The sequence below is a fragment of the Panthera uncia genome, chromosome F1, assembly GCF_023721935.1.
Source record: "Panthera uncia isolate 11264 chromosome F1, Puncia_PCG_1.0, whole genome shotgun sequence".
NCBI lineage: Eukaryota > Metazoa > Chordata > Mammalia > Carnivora > Felidae > Panthera > Panthera uncia.
Window position 1 is genome coordinate 2,209,515 of NC_064813.1, and position 17,645 is coordinate 2,227,159.

General features: G+C 51.3%; 2 protein-coding genes across 7 annotated transcripts in view; one reads left to right on the forward strand and one right to left on the reverse strand.

Annotated features, from left to right (window-relative positions):
• Nucleotides 1–9: 9 nt before the first annotated feature.
• MIXL1 (Mix paired-like homeobox) lies at nt 10–2,148 on the forward strand (the record flags this gene model as incomplete). The annotated part of the gene is made up of 2 exons (XM_049635315.1): nt 10–201; nt 1,432–2,148. Coding segments are annotated over 2 exons (498 nt in total), but the record flags the coding sequence as incomplete, so codon positions are not given.
• A 3,103-nt stretch (nt 2,149–5,251) lies between these two features.
• The window catches only part of LIN9 (lin-9 DREAM MuvB core complex component), a 61,405-nt gene continuing 49,011 nt past the window's right edge, over nt 5,252–17,645 (reverse strand). For 5 of the 6 annotated variants that reach the window (XM_049635095.1, XM_049635089.1, XM_049635093.1 and 2 more), the window contains 4 exons: nt 11,534–11,659; nt 7,425–7,604; nt 7,169–7,266; nt 5,252–6,704 (listed from right to left, as the gene is read on the reverse strand). In XM_049635095.1, the coding sequence (XP_049491052.1) occupies nt 6,599–6,704; nt 7,169–7,266; nt 7,425–7,604; nt 11,534–11,659 (510 nt within the window). In that variant the 3' untranslated portion in view covers nt 5,252–6,598. Of the gene's footprint in view, nt 6,705–7,168; nt 7,267–7,424; nt 7,605–11,533; nt 11,660–15,930; nt 16,538–17,645 lie in introns of those variants that run through there. The other variant, XM_049635094.1, reaches the window with a different exon arrangement.

Genomic DNA, 17,645 nt, shown 5'->3' on the forward strand with positions numbered 1-17,645 from the left:
CCCCCGCGCCCCGGCCCCTTCGCGGGCTTCCCGGGCGGGCACCCCGCGCCGCCCGCCCCGTCGCAGCGCCGCAAGCGCACGTCGTTCAGCCCCGAGCAGCTGCAGCTGCTGGAGCTCGTGTTCCGCCGGACCATGTACCCCGACATCCACCTGCGCGAGCGCCTGGCCGCGCTCACGCTGCTCCCCGAGTCCCGGATCCAGGTGAGGGGGGGGGGAGTTGGGGACGGGGAGCCCCGGGGTCCCGGGCGGCGAGCCCGGGCGGGCGTGCGGCGGAGCGCCTGCCTCGGGCGTCGGGTACGCTCGGGGCCCCTCGAAACGGTCAAAGCCGAGTCCTCAGCGGGAGGGGGAGAGGGAGCCCTTGGATACTTTTTCTTTCTCCGGTTCAACGAGAAGAGACCGATGAGGCCCGGCTGGGGTTCCCCCCGCTGGGAGAAGGCCCCTTGGGACAGGGCCAGACGACTCTCCGAGTCACCCCCAGGAGTCCCGAGGCCACGCTCTGGGCCGGTACTGGGTCTGGAATCTCGGGGTAAAGCCTGAAGCCCGGGCGGCTCCCTGGAGCCGGCTGCGTTTATTGCACATTTAGATCAGAACCCGGGGGGCTCGGGGGTGATGAGGCCCCTGCCCTTCGGCCTGTGTCCAAACGCAGGTCTAAGCGGGAGCCCTCATCTCAGCGCTGGGAGGAGCGGATTTGCTTTTGCGCATCCCAGGGGCCGTGGGGGGGGGGGGGAATGATCTGTGGGTCTCAGCAGTTCGCCCCGGAGGCTTCCTACGCAGGACACCCTCAGGATTGGTTGGGACACCGTGAGCAGCAAATTTGTCCACAGCGGTGGAGTCCGCAGAGCAAAGTGCTTCTTGATTGATTTGATGAGGGGCTGTACTTTTCAGGAATGATTTGCTAAGTTATTTTAATGCCTATCTTTTAATTTTTTTAATTTTGAGAGGGAGAGAGAGGGAGACAGAGCATGAAGGGGGGAGGGGGGCAGAGAGAGAGCGAGAGAGAGAGAGAATCTTAAGCAGGCCCCACGCTCAGCACGGAGTCCCAGGTGAGGCTCGATCCCGCGACCCTGGGATCGTGAGGCAGATGAAATCAAAGAGCTGGAGGGTTAACCGACTGAGCCTCCCAGGGGCCCCCAATTCCTCTCCTCTTTAAGCCTAGAAGCATTTTATCCTCAAATTCTGAGCCCTTCTGTTTCCGTGACCCTATTTCTCATTGCAAATATCCCCGTATGGTGGCCAGGCACCCGGCAGTGGTGAGTCAGGGAAAGCGGGGGGCTCTGAACACGGACCCATGGGCTGGCCCCAGTGCTTTCTGAAACCCAGGGGGTCCCGGAGCAGGGAGCTAGGGCCCGCCGCCCCGGAACGTGGGGACGGTGGAGGCCATCGTGGCACAAGGACTGCAGCCCAAAGCCCCTCTTGTCTCCCCGCTTCCAGGTGTGGTTCCAGAACAGACGGGCCAAGTCGCGGCGTCAGAGCGGGAAGCCCTGTCACCCCTCGGCCAGGCCGGAGCTGTTCCTCCTCCGCTCTGCTCAGGGGAGCGAAGCGAAATGCCTAAAGCCCCAGCTGCCTCTTGAAACCGATGGGACCTGCCCGCCCGATCCCCACACGCTGGGAGAGGGCATCTCTGCCCCTCACTGCCAGGGTCAGCGTTTTGAAACCTATTGCCCCCTCTCTGAAGGCCCCGGTTCGAAGCTGGACTCCTGGGAGGAACACATCTTTTCTGCCTTTGGAAACTCTTGAGCACAGGCAGACTCGGGCCGAGCCCACAGGAGCTGGAGGCTGGAGGCAAAGGGGACACACCTCACTCTCCCTAGAAGCCTGGAGAAGCCTCCAGGGGCCACCAGATGGGAAAGACCTTCCGCTGACCTTCCCAGACTAGCAGGCGACGTCTCTGGCCAGCAGGGCGGTTGTGCGGGTCGGAAGGTCACCCCCCCCCCCCCCGGACAGTGCGCGACCTTCTCGGGGCCGCTCCTGTCCGTGGGGGACCAAATGCGCCCCCCCCTCTCTCTTAACCGCTCGAGGCCCCCCCCCCCCCCCCCCGCCACCAAGTCTGAACCTTCCCCTGATCTTGATTCTGTACCTCTTCCTGCCCCCACGCTGTGTCTCTCTTTCTCTCAAAGATAAGTAAATATTAAAAGAAATGCGTGCAAATTACCGTTTGCAAGTTAGCCTGAGATAAATGAAAAGCTCGTCTTGGTACGTGGAGGCTTTGCACCCTCCTGAGGGCCGATGGAGACCGTATAGGCGGTGGCCGGGGGTGAGGTCTGTGTGTAGGCTGTGCAGTCTCGACGTTACTAGAATAGTCTGAGCTGTGTTCAGCGTCTCTACGCCAGTTGCCCTAATTTTCAGAGGTGTTATTCAAATGACTTGCGCTTTTCCGAGCAGCACATCCCCTCCGAGAAGCAATCAGGAGACAGTTCAGGCTTTGGTGGCAGACTTGAGTTTTTTTTTTTTTAATGTTCATTATTTTTTTTTTTAAGAGCGAGCGAGCGCAGGGGAGGGGCAGAGAGGGACAGAGAACCGGAAGCAGGCTCCATGCTATCGGCGCAGAGCCCGATGTGAGGCTCGGTCACGGACCGGGAGAACGTGACCCGAGCCGAAGTCGGATGCTTAGCCTAGGACCTCTAAGAACATTAGTCTGTATCTCTCAAACTCTTATGAGACCCTAGCTGCTGTGTTACGGGCGTTATGAGACTGACTTCCAACTGTCATGCAAGGTAGGGACTATATTTTACTTTAATTTTATTTTTTCAAATGACTTAAAGCAATTTTTAATGTTTATTTTTGAGAGAGAGACAGCATGAGCAGGGGAGGGGCAGAGAGAGAGGGAGACACAGAATCCGAAGCAGGTTCTGAGCTGTCTGCACAGAGCCCGACGTGGGGCTCGAACCCACGCACTGTGAGATCGTGACCTGAGCCGAAGTTGGATGCTCAACCCTCCAACCGCCCCCCCCCCCCCCCCGGGCACCCTGGTAGGGACTATATTTGAAAGAGCAAGGAACTCGGCCAGGACTCCGTCCACCCATCTGTCCACCACCGAATAATGCCTCCTGTGTCGGCCTGGCCTTTTCCGTCAGGACTAATGATCACGTGATAGGCTTAAAGCCCCCCCCCCCCCCCCCCCCCCGGCCATGCAGAATTTCTGCTTCTGAGTAGTCTCCTCTTGCAAAGCCATCCTCACGGAAAACCGTATGCTTATTCTCTAGTGACACTCCCGTCGTTTCGAGCGCTTTCGAAACTTGTCTGTTCACGGCACAGACACTTGCTGGCTACTAGCAGGCGCTTTATGAGGGCCTGGAAATGCGAGGGCCCCGGAGACGGGTGCGTGGTGGTCAAGGAAAGCTTCCGTGAGAAACTGAAGTGTAGGATGGTCAGGAGTTAGCAGGGTGACGAGGGGGACCTGCACGTGCAAAGGCCCTGCGGGGTAAGAAGCAGGAGAAGTTGTTAGGGGTCAGACCAACCGTGACTTTTGGCGGCTTAGAAAAGAGTTCTGAGTTTGTCTAGAGAGCCCCGAGCCTTTAGATGGAGAGAAAATGACCAGTTCTGTGTTTTAAGACTCTTACCTGGTGAAAGCTGCAGTTGAGGGGGCAGAGTGGAATGCTAGAGAAGGTGGGGGGTGACCTCCCGGTTCTGGGCTGGTGGGGACGGTGGCTGGGCGGGGTGAGACAAGTGGTAATGGCGAGGATTCAGAAAGTGCGTGCATTCGAGAGAAAGACTCCCCCCCCCCCCCCCCCCCCCCCCCCCCCCGTGTTACACGTGGAGCCCAGTGCAGGGCTTGAACTCGTGACCCCGAGATCGAGACCCGGGCTGAGATCAAGAGTTGGACGTTCAAGCGACTGAGCCACCCAGGTGCCCCTCGAGAGAAAGGATTCAGTGGGCGCATCTTTTGATAGATTCTCAACGGTAGCAAGGGAATGTGGTTTCCGGAACTCAACCGAGGGGAGCTCAGAACCGAGCCGCAAGCGTGCGGTGTGCCGGCTTGTGGGCTCCCTCCGGCTTCCACGGCTCTCTTTGGAGCTCGTGCTCAGCGGCAGCGGCGTCGCGCAAATTCACGTACAACGGACCCCAAGTGACTACTCTGAATGATTGAGGTTTCTTCTTCCCGAAACAGAAATCAAATTCAAATACGATCCCAGGCACAGTTCCTGCCGCCAGCACTTGGGCACTGCTTAATTAGTTACGTGCGGTCTTTTTAATGTTTATTTATTTATTTTTGAGAGAGAGAGAGAGAGAGAGAGAGCGAGAGAGAGAACAAGTGGGGGAGGAGCAGAGAGAAAGGGAGACACAGAATCCAAAGCAGGTTCCAGGCTCCGAGCTGTCAGCACAGAGCCGGAGGCAGGGCTCGAACTCATGAACCGCTAGATCATGATCTGAGCCAAAGGAAAGGCGGATGCTTAACCCACTGAGCCACCCAGGCGCCCCTAAATACGTGCGTTTACGACCAGGTGCGATTTACGTGTGACCAGTCTTAGGTAGCACGGGGGAAACAAGTAAAAAGTGTTTTACATAATTCTAGGCAGGATAGGTTAAAACCAAACATTCACTAGGCCTACAGTAAGCCAAGAACTTGCTTGCTTAATGTTTTTCACAGATTTGCAGAGATGGAAAAACCCCTCCCTTGAAGTCTTATTGGACAGAATCGCGATTCAAAAGGACTTGGTAATTAATCTGCACTGATTCCCCTAAAATATAACTTCGTGGGAATTACAATTCTTTAAAATTTATTTTTATTAAAATTTTTTTAAATGTTTATTTTTGAGGGGCGCCTGGCAGGGCTCAGTCGGTTGAGCGGCCGACTTGGGCTCAGGTCACGATCTCGCCGTCTGTGAGTTCGAGCCCCGCATCGGGCTCTGTGCTGACAGCTTGGAGCCTGGAGCCTGCTTCGGACTCTGTGTGTTTCTCTCTCCCTGCCCCTCCCCGCTTATGCTGTCTCTCTCTCTCTGTCAAAAATAAATAAACATTAAAAAAAATTAAATGTTTATTTTTGAGAGAGAGAGAGAGAGAGAGAGAGAGAGAGAGAGAATGAGTGGGGGAGGGGAAGAGAGAGAAAGAGAGGGAGACAGAGAATCCCAAACAGGGCTCCCAGCTGTCATCACAGAGCCCGATGCAGGGCTCGATCTCATGACTCAGGAGATCATGAGCTGAAATCAAGAGTCAGCTGTTTAACTGACAGCCACCCAGGTGCCCCAAAACTTTTTAAATAGAAGGAATACTTATCAACTTGTATCAGTTAAGTGAAAATGGTAGCCAATACTCCTTTTCATAGATCAATTTATTTAGAATTACAAATATTAAGAATAAAGGATTTATGCATTTCTTAATTAACATAACTGTTTGGCTAAATATAAACTCTGCGCTAAAGGTCTGCAGTGGCACAAGACCAACAAAGAATAGGGAAGCATTTTTAAACTATACAAAACTTTCAAATGGAAAATAATCTTGTTTCAGTTTTATTATACATCAACATATAAAAAGTCCCATTTTATGGGCCAGCTAAAAGAATCAAAGTCACCTCTACAGCTATACCCGAAACTCCAAATCTGAAAACAATTTTATTATATTTTGACTTTATAATATTCTATATTAAAACAAAGAAAATTCCAAATACACACTTTGTACAAGACTAACATCGTAGGCAGGGTTTTCCTTTAAAAACAACAAAAAACAACCAAAAAAACCCCACGACCGCATACAAACCTTTTTTTTTTTTCTGCATTTCGTTGCACTGGTTATTATATTCGTTTTCCTTATAAAATCTTTTGACTTTATAAATTGTGTACGGTTGGATTTTAACCAGTAATCTGGTTCGAGTTGTGCAAATAAACAACATACGAAAATAGTGTGTCGTCAGTCTTCTTAAATACGTTTCATCACGGCACTTTTTGCCCTGACGTGACGGGAAAAGGCCTACCAAATCCACTTGCCGAAATGTAGCCATTTTGCGAGTACTTTCGTTTCCTGCTCCTTCATTTTCTTTCGACGAACAACAGAGGTTTCTTTATAAATTATGATAAATTAAAACATCTATTACTAGAAAATGACGTGCAGGCCCAGGTCGCGCTCCGTCCATCACGTCTGCTGGTGGGGCCCGCGTCTCCCACCCGTGCTCCGGCGGCTTCCTGCAGACCGGGCCTCCGCGCCTCGAGGGCGCGCTCCGGCAACGACCGACCGAAGGGTACGCGGCTGGGGGAGCCCGGGCTGTCGCTTCCCCGCTGGCTGGCTGGCGCCGCCACACGGCCCCGGGCCACCCGCCCCAAGGCCACGTCTCGCGCTCTCCGCTGCGGGCGCCGCCTGCGTGTGTCGGGCTGAGTTCATGCGCGTTAAAAAAAAGCGTTCGGACGTTTTCAGCCGAAAGATACCCGCCCCCGAGCAGGTGCCGTAAGCGATGCTGCCGCAGCCGGACGGTAAGAGGAAAACAAGCACGAAGCTGGTCAGCGGCGCGGGGCCAGGCGGCCCAGTGTCCTCAAGTGCCTCGTTCGGAGCTTCGGCCTCCCCCGCGTTCCGGGACCCGTAACTCGGGGTTGGGAGCCCGGGGAGGGGGGGGGGGCGCGGGAACACTCCGAAGCGGGACCCCCGCGGCCGGAGCCGCGATGTCTTCCGCTCAGTCCCTGTTGGTGTCATTGGCGGCGAAGGCGTGCAGGTTCCCCATCTGGCTGAGGCCGCTCTGGATGTGCGCGACGTGGATCTCCACGTTGTTCTGGAAGCAGCTGAGGAAGGAAGAAACGCGGTGAGCTGCGCCATCTCACTACGTCGGGAAAAGACTTCTGCGAGAAGGAAGGGCTGAACTGGAGTTGAAGAGCGGGCTGTGGAAATGACCCCGAGGAAGGACTGAATCTCCCCGTGAGGCCGGCTACGACCCCAGCGGCCCCACCCCCACTGCAGGACGAAGTGAAAAGGTAGGAGGGAAGGGGGGGGGGGCGAAGGCGCTCTCTCTGGGGACCATCGCCTCAGAGGCGCCTCCACCCCGCCCAGGTCCACACGGTGCGCGTCTTCGGATTCCTTCCTCCGCAACACGCACGTGCCATTTCTGTTCCGTCCGTAGATGGCACAGAACTGACGAGCTCTTTTATAATTTATTTAAAGGCCAAAACTTACACGCCTAATTCTTAAAACCTGCGCCGGAAGGCACCGTGGACTTACAAGAGGGATTCGGGTCCGTCTAACGAATTACCTGATATTAGAAGCATCTATTGTCCTCTTAATGTCATTTAGTGAATCTGTGAGTGATTTGAATTCAAAGGAGTTCAGGTCTCCTCCTTCTGCTAGACACTAAAAGGAAAGATATTTCAAAATTTAATTGAATCACGGTTCAAAGACAGACAAATAGGCATCGGATAAAATCTGTAGATTATAATTTTTCAGCAACAGATCAGCAGAGTTGTTTGTGTAGCTGTCAAAATTTAGGACCTGTCTTCTCCCAAAGTTACCTTAATTTGTAATAAGATAGCCGTCAGCCTGGAGATCAAGTCCGTCAGGTTTTCGTTTTCGACACAGGGCTGTCCGGTGGCGGAGTTGGCGTGCCGCACGATCTCCTGGGCTTCCTCCTCGCACCTTCGCCGCATGTCTGTTGGCTGATCTGCGGGCTGGAGGCCCTGGTCCGGAGCGAGCTGAGAACCGAGGGTTCAAGCAGAAGACGTTCATAAGGCCATAATCTGTGTTTGTGCCGTTTTCAGAGTTGGATGGTTTTTTTACAAAGTTTATATTTATCTACCTTGAGAGAGAGGGCGTGCGCACGAGTGGGAGAAGGGCGGTGGGAGGGAGAGAGAGGATCCCAAGCAGGCTTCACGCCGTCAGCGCGGAGCCCAACGTGGGGCTCAATCCCACGAACCGTGAGATCACGACCTGAGCCGAAATCAAGAGTCGGATGCTTAAGCAGCTGAGCCTCCCAGGCGCCCTCTGATTCGGGTTTTTGTAAAACTAGCATTTATAACGAAAATGGTCCTTACTCCTACCTTAGAAATTTTTCTTCTCTAACAGTTTTTCCCCCCCAATTTCTTTTATATTCTTGGTAACTGTTAATTGATATGATTTCAAACTTCTAAGAAGGAATAGAATAGAAAAGCCTTGAGAACCTTTTACCCAGAGACGCTGTTTGTGGTTTATTCTGTTTGACATTTATTTGGTCTCTCTCCGTGTAATGTGTAATTTTTTTCCCTGTAACTATTTGAGAATAGCCTGCAAACACTGTGCCTCTTTGCCCCAAAGCACTCCCGGTTTGTATTTTGTAAGTAAAGGATATTCTATTACATACCCATAGTGCAACTATCACCATGAGGAATTTTTTTAATGTTTATTTATTTATTTTGAGAGAGAGCAGCAGCAGGTGAACGGCAGAGAGAGTATCCCAAGGAGGCTCTGAGCTGTCAGCGCAGAGCCCGACACAGGGCTCGAACTCACGAACCGTGAGAACCCGACCTGAGCTGAAATCAAGAGTCAGACGCTGAGCCGACTGAGCCCCCCAGGCACCCCACAATCAGGAAATTCAATGTTGATGTGAGGCCATACTCCTAACAGAGCGCATGCAAATTTCAACTGACTCAAGTGTCCTACATGTGGCTGTTCCCCCCCGAAGACATGTGGTCGTCATGTCTCTGCAGGTTCCTTTATTCTGGACCAGTTTCTCTCTCATGACCTTGACATTTTTGAAGAGTAGCGGCCAATTGTTTTGTACACGGTCCCTCACCGTGGGTTTGTCCGTTTCCTCGTGATCGGACAGAAGTTACGCACTTTGGGGAGGAGAACCGCGAAAGTGGCACCGAGTTCCCACGCAGGGCGTCACGGTTGGACGTGGGTGTGTCCAACTGCTGGTGGTGTTACCTCCGAACACTTGGCTAAGGTAGTTAGGGGTCTGCCGGACTTCCCCTCGGCACAGGACTTCCCCTGTGTGATCGGTAGGTACTCGTGAAGAGGGATTCTGAGGCCACGTAAAGACCCTGTTCCTCGGCAGACTTTCACCCTCCGGTTTTCGCGTCTATGGACGATTCTCGCCTTTACCGGTTATTACCGGGACGGCTGCCGAGCGATACCCTTCTCCTCTCACTGTTCCTTCTACGTTTATCGGGTGGCGTTTGCCTACGAGAACTTCGCCTTAAAAGTTAATTGGTTAATTAGTTAATATTAGTATGGACTCACAGATTCTTACTTTCTTCAGAAGGTTATAATGTCTTAGTATAATTACTTATGCCGAAGCCCAAACTGTCCCAGGTTTGGCCGGTGGGGACCCTGTCCGGCTGGGTCCGCTGGACATGTTCCCTTACCCCAGGGGGCGCGTTGTACTTCCTTGCCCGCTAAGATGGTCCGGGCTCGTCTACCTTCTCTGCCCACGCTCTGGAAGCAGGCTCTTTTTCAAGGAGCGCTGTTTGTGGACGGTAGCGTTTGGAACCCAAGATCGGGTGCTGGGGGTGCTCGCTGCTGTCAGGGTGTCTGCCTCCGGGCTCTCTCGGTGCGTGTGCGCGCACACACGCGCACTTACGTCCACGTCATGTAAGTAAAAGGAACCGCGGGGTCGGCCGGTTCTTCCTCTTCTAATTTAACGCCACAGGGTTCGCTGCAGCCTTTCCTTCTTGGCCGCCTTCTGTGGAGGCGGGACAGCGGGCTTCCGTCACCCGCAACACACCTCGTTACTCCCACCGGAATGCAGAGCTGGAGAACCACGAACCCAGAGCGCCACGAGAAACCCCGCTAACTGGAGTTCAGTATTCACTTAAAGTTCGGTTTGCCTTCAGACCAAGCGCACATGCAGTCAAAATACCACGTTCAGGTTATGTGGATTCGTTTTGGCCCCCGTCAGTGTTTCCGTTTCTCCTCTGGAATATAGTTAGGTTCGTCGATTTCTTTTTCTAGTCCATTTTAGAGCTCGTCCGTGTTTGCTGAGGAAACGGATACGCAAAGAAATGTCACCGCTCCTCCCTCCCCAACCCCCACCCCGTCCCCAAACCAGTTTCCGGCCTGTCCTTCCTGCATTTATTCTTGAAAAACCACACCGTCACCCGTAGACTCTACTCCTGCGCGTTTCTGATTCCAAGGGTAACACTTAGTAACTTTCACGTACTTTCCTTTTTTCACGTAGTGTAGCCTGGAAATCACCCACGTGGGTGAACAGGAAGCTTCCTGGTCTGTCCTTACGGTAGGCACTCCACGGCGCAGATGTGCCCTAAGTCCTTCAGCCAATTCCCTGCGCGCGGGCATTTACGTTTTCTCCTGATATTTGGCAATTACCAGGAGTGCCGCAACGAGTAACCTTGTCTCCAATAAAAAAATTCTAACGTTTTTAGATGCTCCGAACGTTCCAGCGCAGATCTTTCGGGTAAATACGAGTTCACAAATCTGTTTGGTATATACTGGGAACAGAATTGCTTAATCGTAGTGCTCTCTGTTCTTATTTTAAAATCAGTACTGTATGTCCTCAAGAGCTTTGTGAAAATTAAATCGGTGTGCTTCCCTGGAAAAACGAGCCTATCACAAGAGGCCTGGCACACATCACGAAACTAAAGAGCGGTGTCACATAGGCGACGACTAGCAGGAAAATAAAAATAAATGGTAATGGAGGGCCAGAGGAACGAGCATAATGTACTGAGGTCGGTTATAGGCAACCACTGAGCATGTCCCTACGGTCAGTGCAGGGGGATTGGTAACGTGGCCCGAGGCGGGTCTGTGGGACTTCGCTGGAGGCCGGCACGATAAAGGGCTAAGTGGTGCAGAATCTCACATCACAAGTGGAGGAGGCTCACTGGAAACATAAAAATGCAAGCGCGGGAGCATTCCAAACTCATCTCGTTTAATTCCTACCGTATGGTAAGCACCCGTGTGGGGTGCTCAGTGTGTTAAGCGACTCTCGGTTTCGGCTCAGGTCATGATCTCGCGGTTCCTGAGTTTGAGCCCTGCATCCGGCTCCGTGCTGTCAGCTCGGTGTCTGTCTGGGGTTCTCTCTCTCTCCCTCTCTCAACCCCTCCTGCTCGTGTGCTCTCTCTCAAAATAAACAAATAAACTCTAAAAAAAGTTTTTAAAAGAAAATCAAATTTTAGGTGACGCTGTTGAACTGCCTTCATATGCATGAATTTACATACGTGGTAACAATTCACAAGTAACCCTATGCTCTCTATACTGGAAGTTTGAGAATCCACAGTTCTAATGCAAAGCTGAAAGGAGGAAACGAAATTGTATACACAGCAGGACCATAACCTTGTGAGTAGAGGCAGAGGCATATACACAAAACGAAGGGGAAATAAACCAAAATATAGTATTGGGATAGCAGAATTCAGTAATCATTTTTCTTGATTTTCCTGAATTTTTTTTCAAGAGCTCTAACATTTGTGACTCAGACAAAAACCAACAGAACTGATAGCTCCCCGTGCGCAGAGCACTCTTTAAACCGACTCCGGAACAAGTAAAAACGTATGTAAACGTGGTTTTGCTAACGGGCCTCGTAAAGGTAATGGCTTAGTCTGAATTTTCGAAAATGTGAAGGTAACCCGCATTAAGCTTCAAGTGAAAGAGCGCAGGGGGGCCCCTCAGCGATTTCCTACAAAGTCCCCACCTCATAGCAGTACTGCTGGACTTTGTGCAAGACTTTGTTGAGGTCCTTGTTCAGCTGCTCGAGCTCCAGGACGATGGTCGCGTACCGCCGCTGAAACTCGATGCCGATGGGCATGGAGTAGGACTTCTGCAAGAAACGAAAATCAGGTTCTGGTAAGGATTTTTTTGAGCAGTGCAATTTCTTCCTTTCCTTTCCTTTCTGAGGAAGGCACGAGAAAGAATGAGAGATCTGGGTAGGGGCAGAGGGAGAGGGAGAGGGAGAGAGAATCTTAAGCTGGCTCCTTGCTCAGTGTGGAGTCCGATGCTGGGCCCTGAGCCGAAATCAAGAGTCGGACACTTGGCCGACTGGAGCCGCCCAGGCGCCCTTGAGCAGCGCAGTTTCACTGATGTAGTAGGAGATCTGACTGATCCCAAACTAAGGTTTATTAACATTTTCTTTCCTTGACATCGTACCTCTCGTGTGTGACGGCGGCATTATCGTTATTTAGGAGACTCCTCTTACGAGTAAATCTGCCATTTACTTTTTTTAAGTTTGTTTTGAGAGAGAGAAGGAGAGACCACGCGCAGGAGGGGCCAGAGAGAGAGGGAGAGAGAGAGAATCTCAAGCAGGCTCTGCATGGACTCGCGACCCGATCCCACGACTGTGAGATTATGACCTGAGCAGAAACCAAGACTCAGACGCTTAACCAACTGAGCCATCCAGGTTCCCCTGCCATTTACTTTTAAAAAAATTTTACTTATTTAAATTCAAGTTAGTTAATACCCAGTGTAGTGTTGATTTCAGGAGTAGAAACCAGTGATTGATCAGTTTGCATACAACGCCCAGTGCTCATCCCAACAAGTGTCCTCCCTCCTGCCCGGCACCCATTTAGCCCAGCCCTCCCCGCCCCAAACCCTGCCCGCAACCCTCAGTTTGTTCTCTGTATTTAAGAGTCTCTTATGGTTTGCCTCCTTCTCTGTTTTTATCTAATTTTTCCTTCCCTTCCCCTACGTTCATCTGTTATGTTTCTTAAATTCCACATATGAGTAAAACTGTAGGTCTTTCTCTGCCTGACTTATTTTGCTTAGCATAATACATTCCAGTTGCATCCACATTGTTGCAAATGACAAGATTTTACCTTTTTTTTTTTTTTTTTTAAAGGAGATCTTACAGACAGAGACAGGTTTTTGTTGTTGTTGTTGTTGTTGTTTTAAGTTTATTTTATCACCACAGAGCCTGGTGCAGGGCTCGAACTCACAAACTGAGAGATCATGCCCTGAGCCGAAATCAAGAGTTGGATGCTGAACCTTCTGAGCCACCCAGGTGCCCCAAGACAGAGAATAAGTTATATGAAGCAGAATTGTTGAATCTGTATACCTGTTCATTTCATTAGTCTTCCAATTTTCTCCTAAGTTTGCCACTTTTCAAAATAAAAAAGTTGGTAAAAACAAAACAAAACAAAACAAAACAAAACCCACATATACTCATTTGAAGTATTCTGGTTACGGGGACTCCATTCTTCTCCATCTGGAATCAACTGAATGTAGCACACCGGTTAAGAGCACGGGAGCCGGAATCACACCACAGAGGTTCAAATCGCAACTGTCACCTGCTCGCTGTGCGGCCTCAGGCATGCTCCTTAACCTCTCTGTGCTGTTTTCCTCGAGTGCCAAACGGGGACCATACGAATACTTACCTAACGGGAGGACGCGGCGATGACGGGAAAGCGCGTGCCCGCGCACCGCCTCGCACACAGAAAATGCTCGGAGCGGCAGGTGCAATCGCCGTGCCCTCGTCCGTGTTTGCCCCCCACCCGGAAGCGTGAGCCGCCGTGGGCTTTGCTCTGTCCCCCCCCGCCCGCTGGACCGGCCGCAGGTGCTTCGACGGGCCCCTCCGGCCAGGCCGAGGCAGCCGCGTCTCCTCCAGGACTTCCCGGAGGGCGGACCTCGCGTCCCGTCCCGGAAGCACAGGGAAGGCGGGAAGCAGGCCCAGGCCGCCCACGAGGCCCAGATCGCAGAACTACAATGGTCTGGGAGACAGAAACCGCAGAGGCCAGCTGCGCGACCCCTCCACGTTACCGATGAGAGCCCCGAGGCGGAAGGAGGCCCACGCGAGTAACGTGCGGGTGACGTGTGCGTAGTGACCATGACGACGCGCCGGACGCTACCCTAGGTGTCCAACGGGGTCTCCCTGGATCCTCACAACAACCCCGCCCCCCGCCCCCCGCCCCCCGAGCAGGGCACCGTGCTTAGCCGCATCCCGCAGAGGGAGGGATCTGTGCCCCCCGTGTGCACAGCCAGTAGGCGGCAAGCATGCGGGGCCCGAAGGCGACTGCGGGGGTGGGGGTGAACCCCCCCCGCCCCCCCCCCCCCCCCCCCCCCGGGAGGACCTGTGCGGCGGGGGGAGAATGTTGCAGGGAGAGCAGGGAAGGGAGCACTATGGAGGCGAGCTTCGAGGCCTCGGCAGGACCTCCGACTCAGTTTACCCCTGGTGCCTCCTGAGCCGCGTCGCCTTCCTCGGCTTCAGGTTTTGTGCAGTTAGGCGCAGTGGACGACCCCCAGAGCCCGCACTTAACAGAATACAAGGGTCAACGGGCCGCGGTAAATTTAACTGCATCTCCTTGTCGGGGCGGACTGGGGGTGACCGAGGACACGGTGTGGGGTTTCGCCAAGCACCTGACCCGGTCTCTTCTTGAGCGGAAGAGTGTATTCTGGCAGACTCAGAGCTAGTTAATCTATATCAGAATTATTAAAGGCTCTGTATCTTCTTGCACAGAATTCACTGCAGGATGTCAAAGGCCTTGATCCTCAACTTCGGTGTTCAGTGTATTCACGAGCCATTTAGATACAGACATACGAGGACTTTACATACATACACCAAAATGTACACAGGAGTGGCTGGCTGGCTCAGCCCACAGAGCGTGTGACTCTTGTCTCAGGGTCATGAGTTCAAGCTCCACGTTGGACAGGAGCCTACTTTAAAAAATTAAAAAAAAAATTTTTTTTTAATGTTTTATTTATTTTTGAGACAGAGACAGAGCATGAGCAGGGGAGGGGCCGAGAGAGAGGGAGACACAGAATCCGAAGCAGGCTCCAGGCCCCGAGCAGGCTCCAGGCCATGAGCTGCCAGCCCAGAGCCCGACGCGGGGCTCAAATTCACAAACCGCTAGGTCGTGACCTGAGCTGAAGTCAATGAGCTATTTGTGTTTCAGCCACAAAGACTAAACGATGTAAGAATCGATGTCAGAATCCTACAATAGCTGGCATTGGAGAGGACAGCCCACGTTCCCTGGTATTATGGAGTGAGAGCGGAATACGATGCAGTATAACAGTTATTTTAAAATATACCCACCCCCAAATGCTCAATAATATATACACTCTATGTGCTTAGATGTACAAAAACAAAAAGAAGAAAAAACATCAAATTCAAGAAGAGTGGTAATTTTTTAAATAGAATACATTTACTCAGCTTTTACACATACAATTCAAATTAAAAAAAATTTTTTAAAATGTTTATTGAGTTTTGAGAGAGAGAGAGAGAGTGCAAGCTGGGGAGGGGCAGAAAGAGAGGGAGACACAGAATCCCAAGCAGGCTCCAGGCTCCAAACTGCCAGCACAGAGCCGGATGCGGGGCTCGAACCCACGAACTGAGAGATCATGACCTGAGCCCAAGTTGGACGTCTAACCAACTGAGCCACCCAGGTGCCTCCTACAATGCACATTTTTTTAAGCACAAATTTGACATTGAGTTAGGTCTACATGAATAAAGTGAGGCATAGAGTCAGATATTAAGTTGAACTATATAAAATAATACCTAATGCAACTTTTGGTCAAAAACAAGGTCTGGTAACAAAGTAATGAATGATTTTCTTGTGTGGCTTATGAGCTGAGGCCCAAGGCAACCGTCTAGAGACGCAGAATGTTTTAGGGGATAAGATAGCAGACAGAGCAGTTCGTGTGTAAGGGTGTGGGAGTTTTGGCCATAAATTTACATAAGCCGCTCCTGTGATAAGGCTACTGTCAACCTGCACAGCAAGCATATGGTACCAGTGTGACTTAATCTGGAATATTATAGCCTGTCTGGGCCCCACATCATAAGGCAAACGGGAATAATCAGAGGAGAGGAAGCAGAATTGTGAAAGGATCCAAAATCATATTGTATAAAAAAAGGCTCAAGGGAAAGGGATCTTTTATTTATTTATTATCTTTTCATTTTACTTATTTTTGAGAGAGCGTGTGCAAGGGGGGGGGGGGGGGGGAGAGAGAGTGGGACAGAGGGTCTAAAGTGGGCTCTGCCCTGACAGTGGAGAGCCTGACGCAGGGTTCAAACTCGCGAACCAGGAGATCGTGGCCTGAGCCAAAGTCAGACGCTTAACTGACTGAGCCACCCAGGTGCCCCGGGAAAAGGATCTTTTAAAATAAACTGGCAAATATTTATTACACAAGTAGCTCATCAATACATCTCATTGGGACAGAACAGAACAATACAAAAATAGAACGTAACAAGAAAGACCCTGTTACTTATCTGTGCCCACCCACCCCTCGCTGCCCTCCGTGGTGGACCCCGTCAAATTTGGCGTGTGGCTTTCCAGTCACTTTTTCGAGGCGTTTCGTACACACATACGCACAGCTTTTTTACAAAAATGGAATCCGATAAAAATGGAATATTGTCCTACAGTCTGTCCAGTGTAATGCGTCTTGGAGAGCTTTCCATGTGGATATAGGCAGATCTAACTCGCTCCTTTTAGGAATTACACAGTGTTCGGGTAGGGAAACCGTGTCAGGATTCATCTGACAGATGGCTTCAGACGGGCATTTACATTTTCTTCTTTTGTTGCTCTTACGAGCTATCCTTCGGAGAACACTCTTGTATGCGCATCTCTGTGCACCTGACTGTCCTCCGCGATGACGCCCCAGAACTGGAACTTACGCCCCCACCTACGGTGTAGAGCGGTCCGCCTACTTCTGCACACATTTGCCAACGTTTACGTGAAGTGTTTACAAATCTGACGGGAGACTCTTCAGTCTGCAAAGGACCGGGAAGACAGAAGAGGTGTAAGCTGCCTCCAAATATCGAAACAGTTACCACACAGAAGATGCGGAATCTTTGAGCCAACAACTGCGGCTACGGGAGGAAAGCCACAGAGTCAACGTGAAGACCTCACGACGAGGGGCGCCTGGCGGGCTCAGTCGAGTGGGCATCTGACTCTTGTTTTCAGCTCGGGTCATGATCTCCTGGTTTCGTCGGATCGAGCCCCGTGTCGGGCTCTACGCTGACAGCGTGGGATTCATTCTCTCCCTCTCTCTCTGTTCCTCCACTGCTTGTACACTCTCAGTCTCTCTCAAAGTAAATAAACTTAAAAAAAACCAAAACTCATAATGAGTTGGCTGTCTTCCTCTCCCACGGTGGGAAGTCTTCTTCTGTCCCTGTGTGGATAGCTCACTACCCGCCATGTTCTCTGTGCTCTTCTGATGTTCCACAGGCCTTCTGGTTGGCCGTCTCTTAATTTTTCTCTCGTGTTTTCCATCTCTGTTTTTCTTTTTTAAATATTTATTTCATTTCTACATAATCTCTACGCCTAACATGGGGCCTGAACTCAAGAGTCAAGAGTCATGTGATCCACCGACTGAGCCAGCCAGGCGCCCCTGCACCTCTATTTTTCAATCGCACACTGTGGGAGAGTTCAACTTTTTCTTCTTAACGGTCTATTGAAAATATTTAAAATTCTTTTTGGAACAGAAAATACATTTGCAAGTCTGTGTATGTAACGGGATGTATCAACTGTTAGATTGTACGTCAGGCTGAGGGCTCCCTGACTGCCAGAATGAGACCTTTCAGCTACAACTTCATGCTATATAAAACTCAGCATTTCTTTTCAAGTTTATTTTACTTTGAGAGAGAGAGAGAGAAAGAGAGAGAGAGAGAGAGAGAGAGGGAATGAATATATGAGAGTGGGGGAGGGGCAGAGAGGGAGACTCCCAAGCAGGCTCTGTGCTGATAGCTGGGGGGCTCGATCTCACAGTTCGCGAGAAGGTTCAATTTAATTTGTAATAGCTAGAAAATGTAAACTATCCAGACACCCCTCAACAGGCAAATGGAGAAACAATTGTGCTGTATCTACACAGTGAGATCC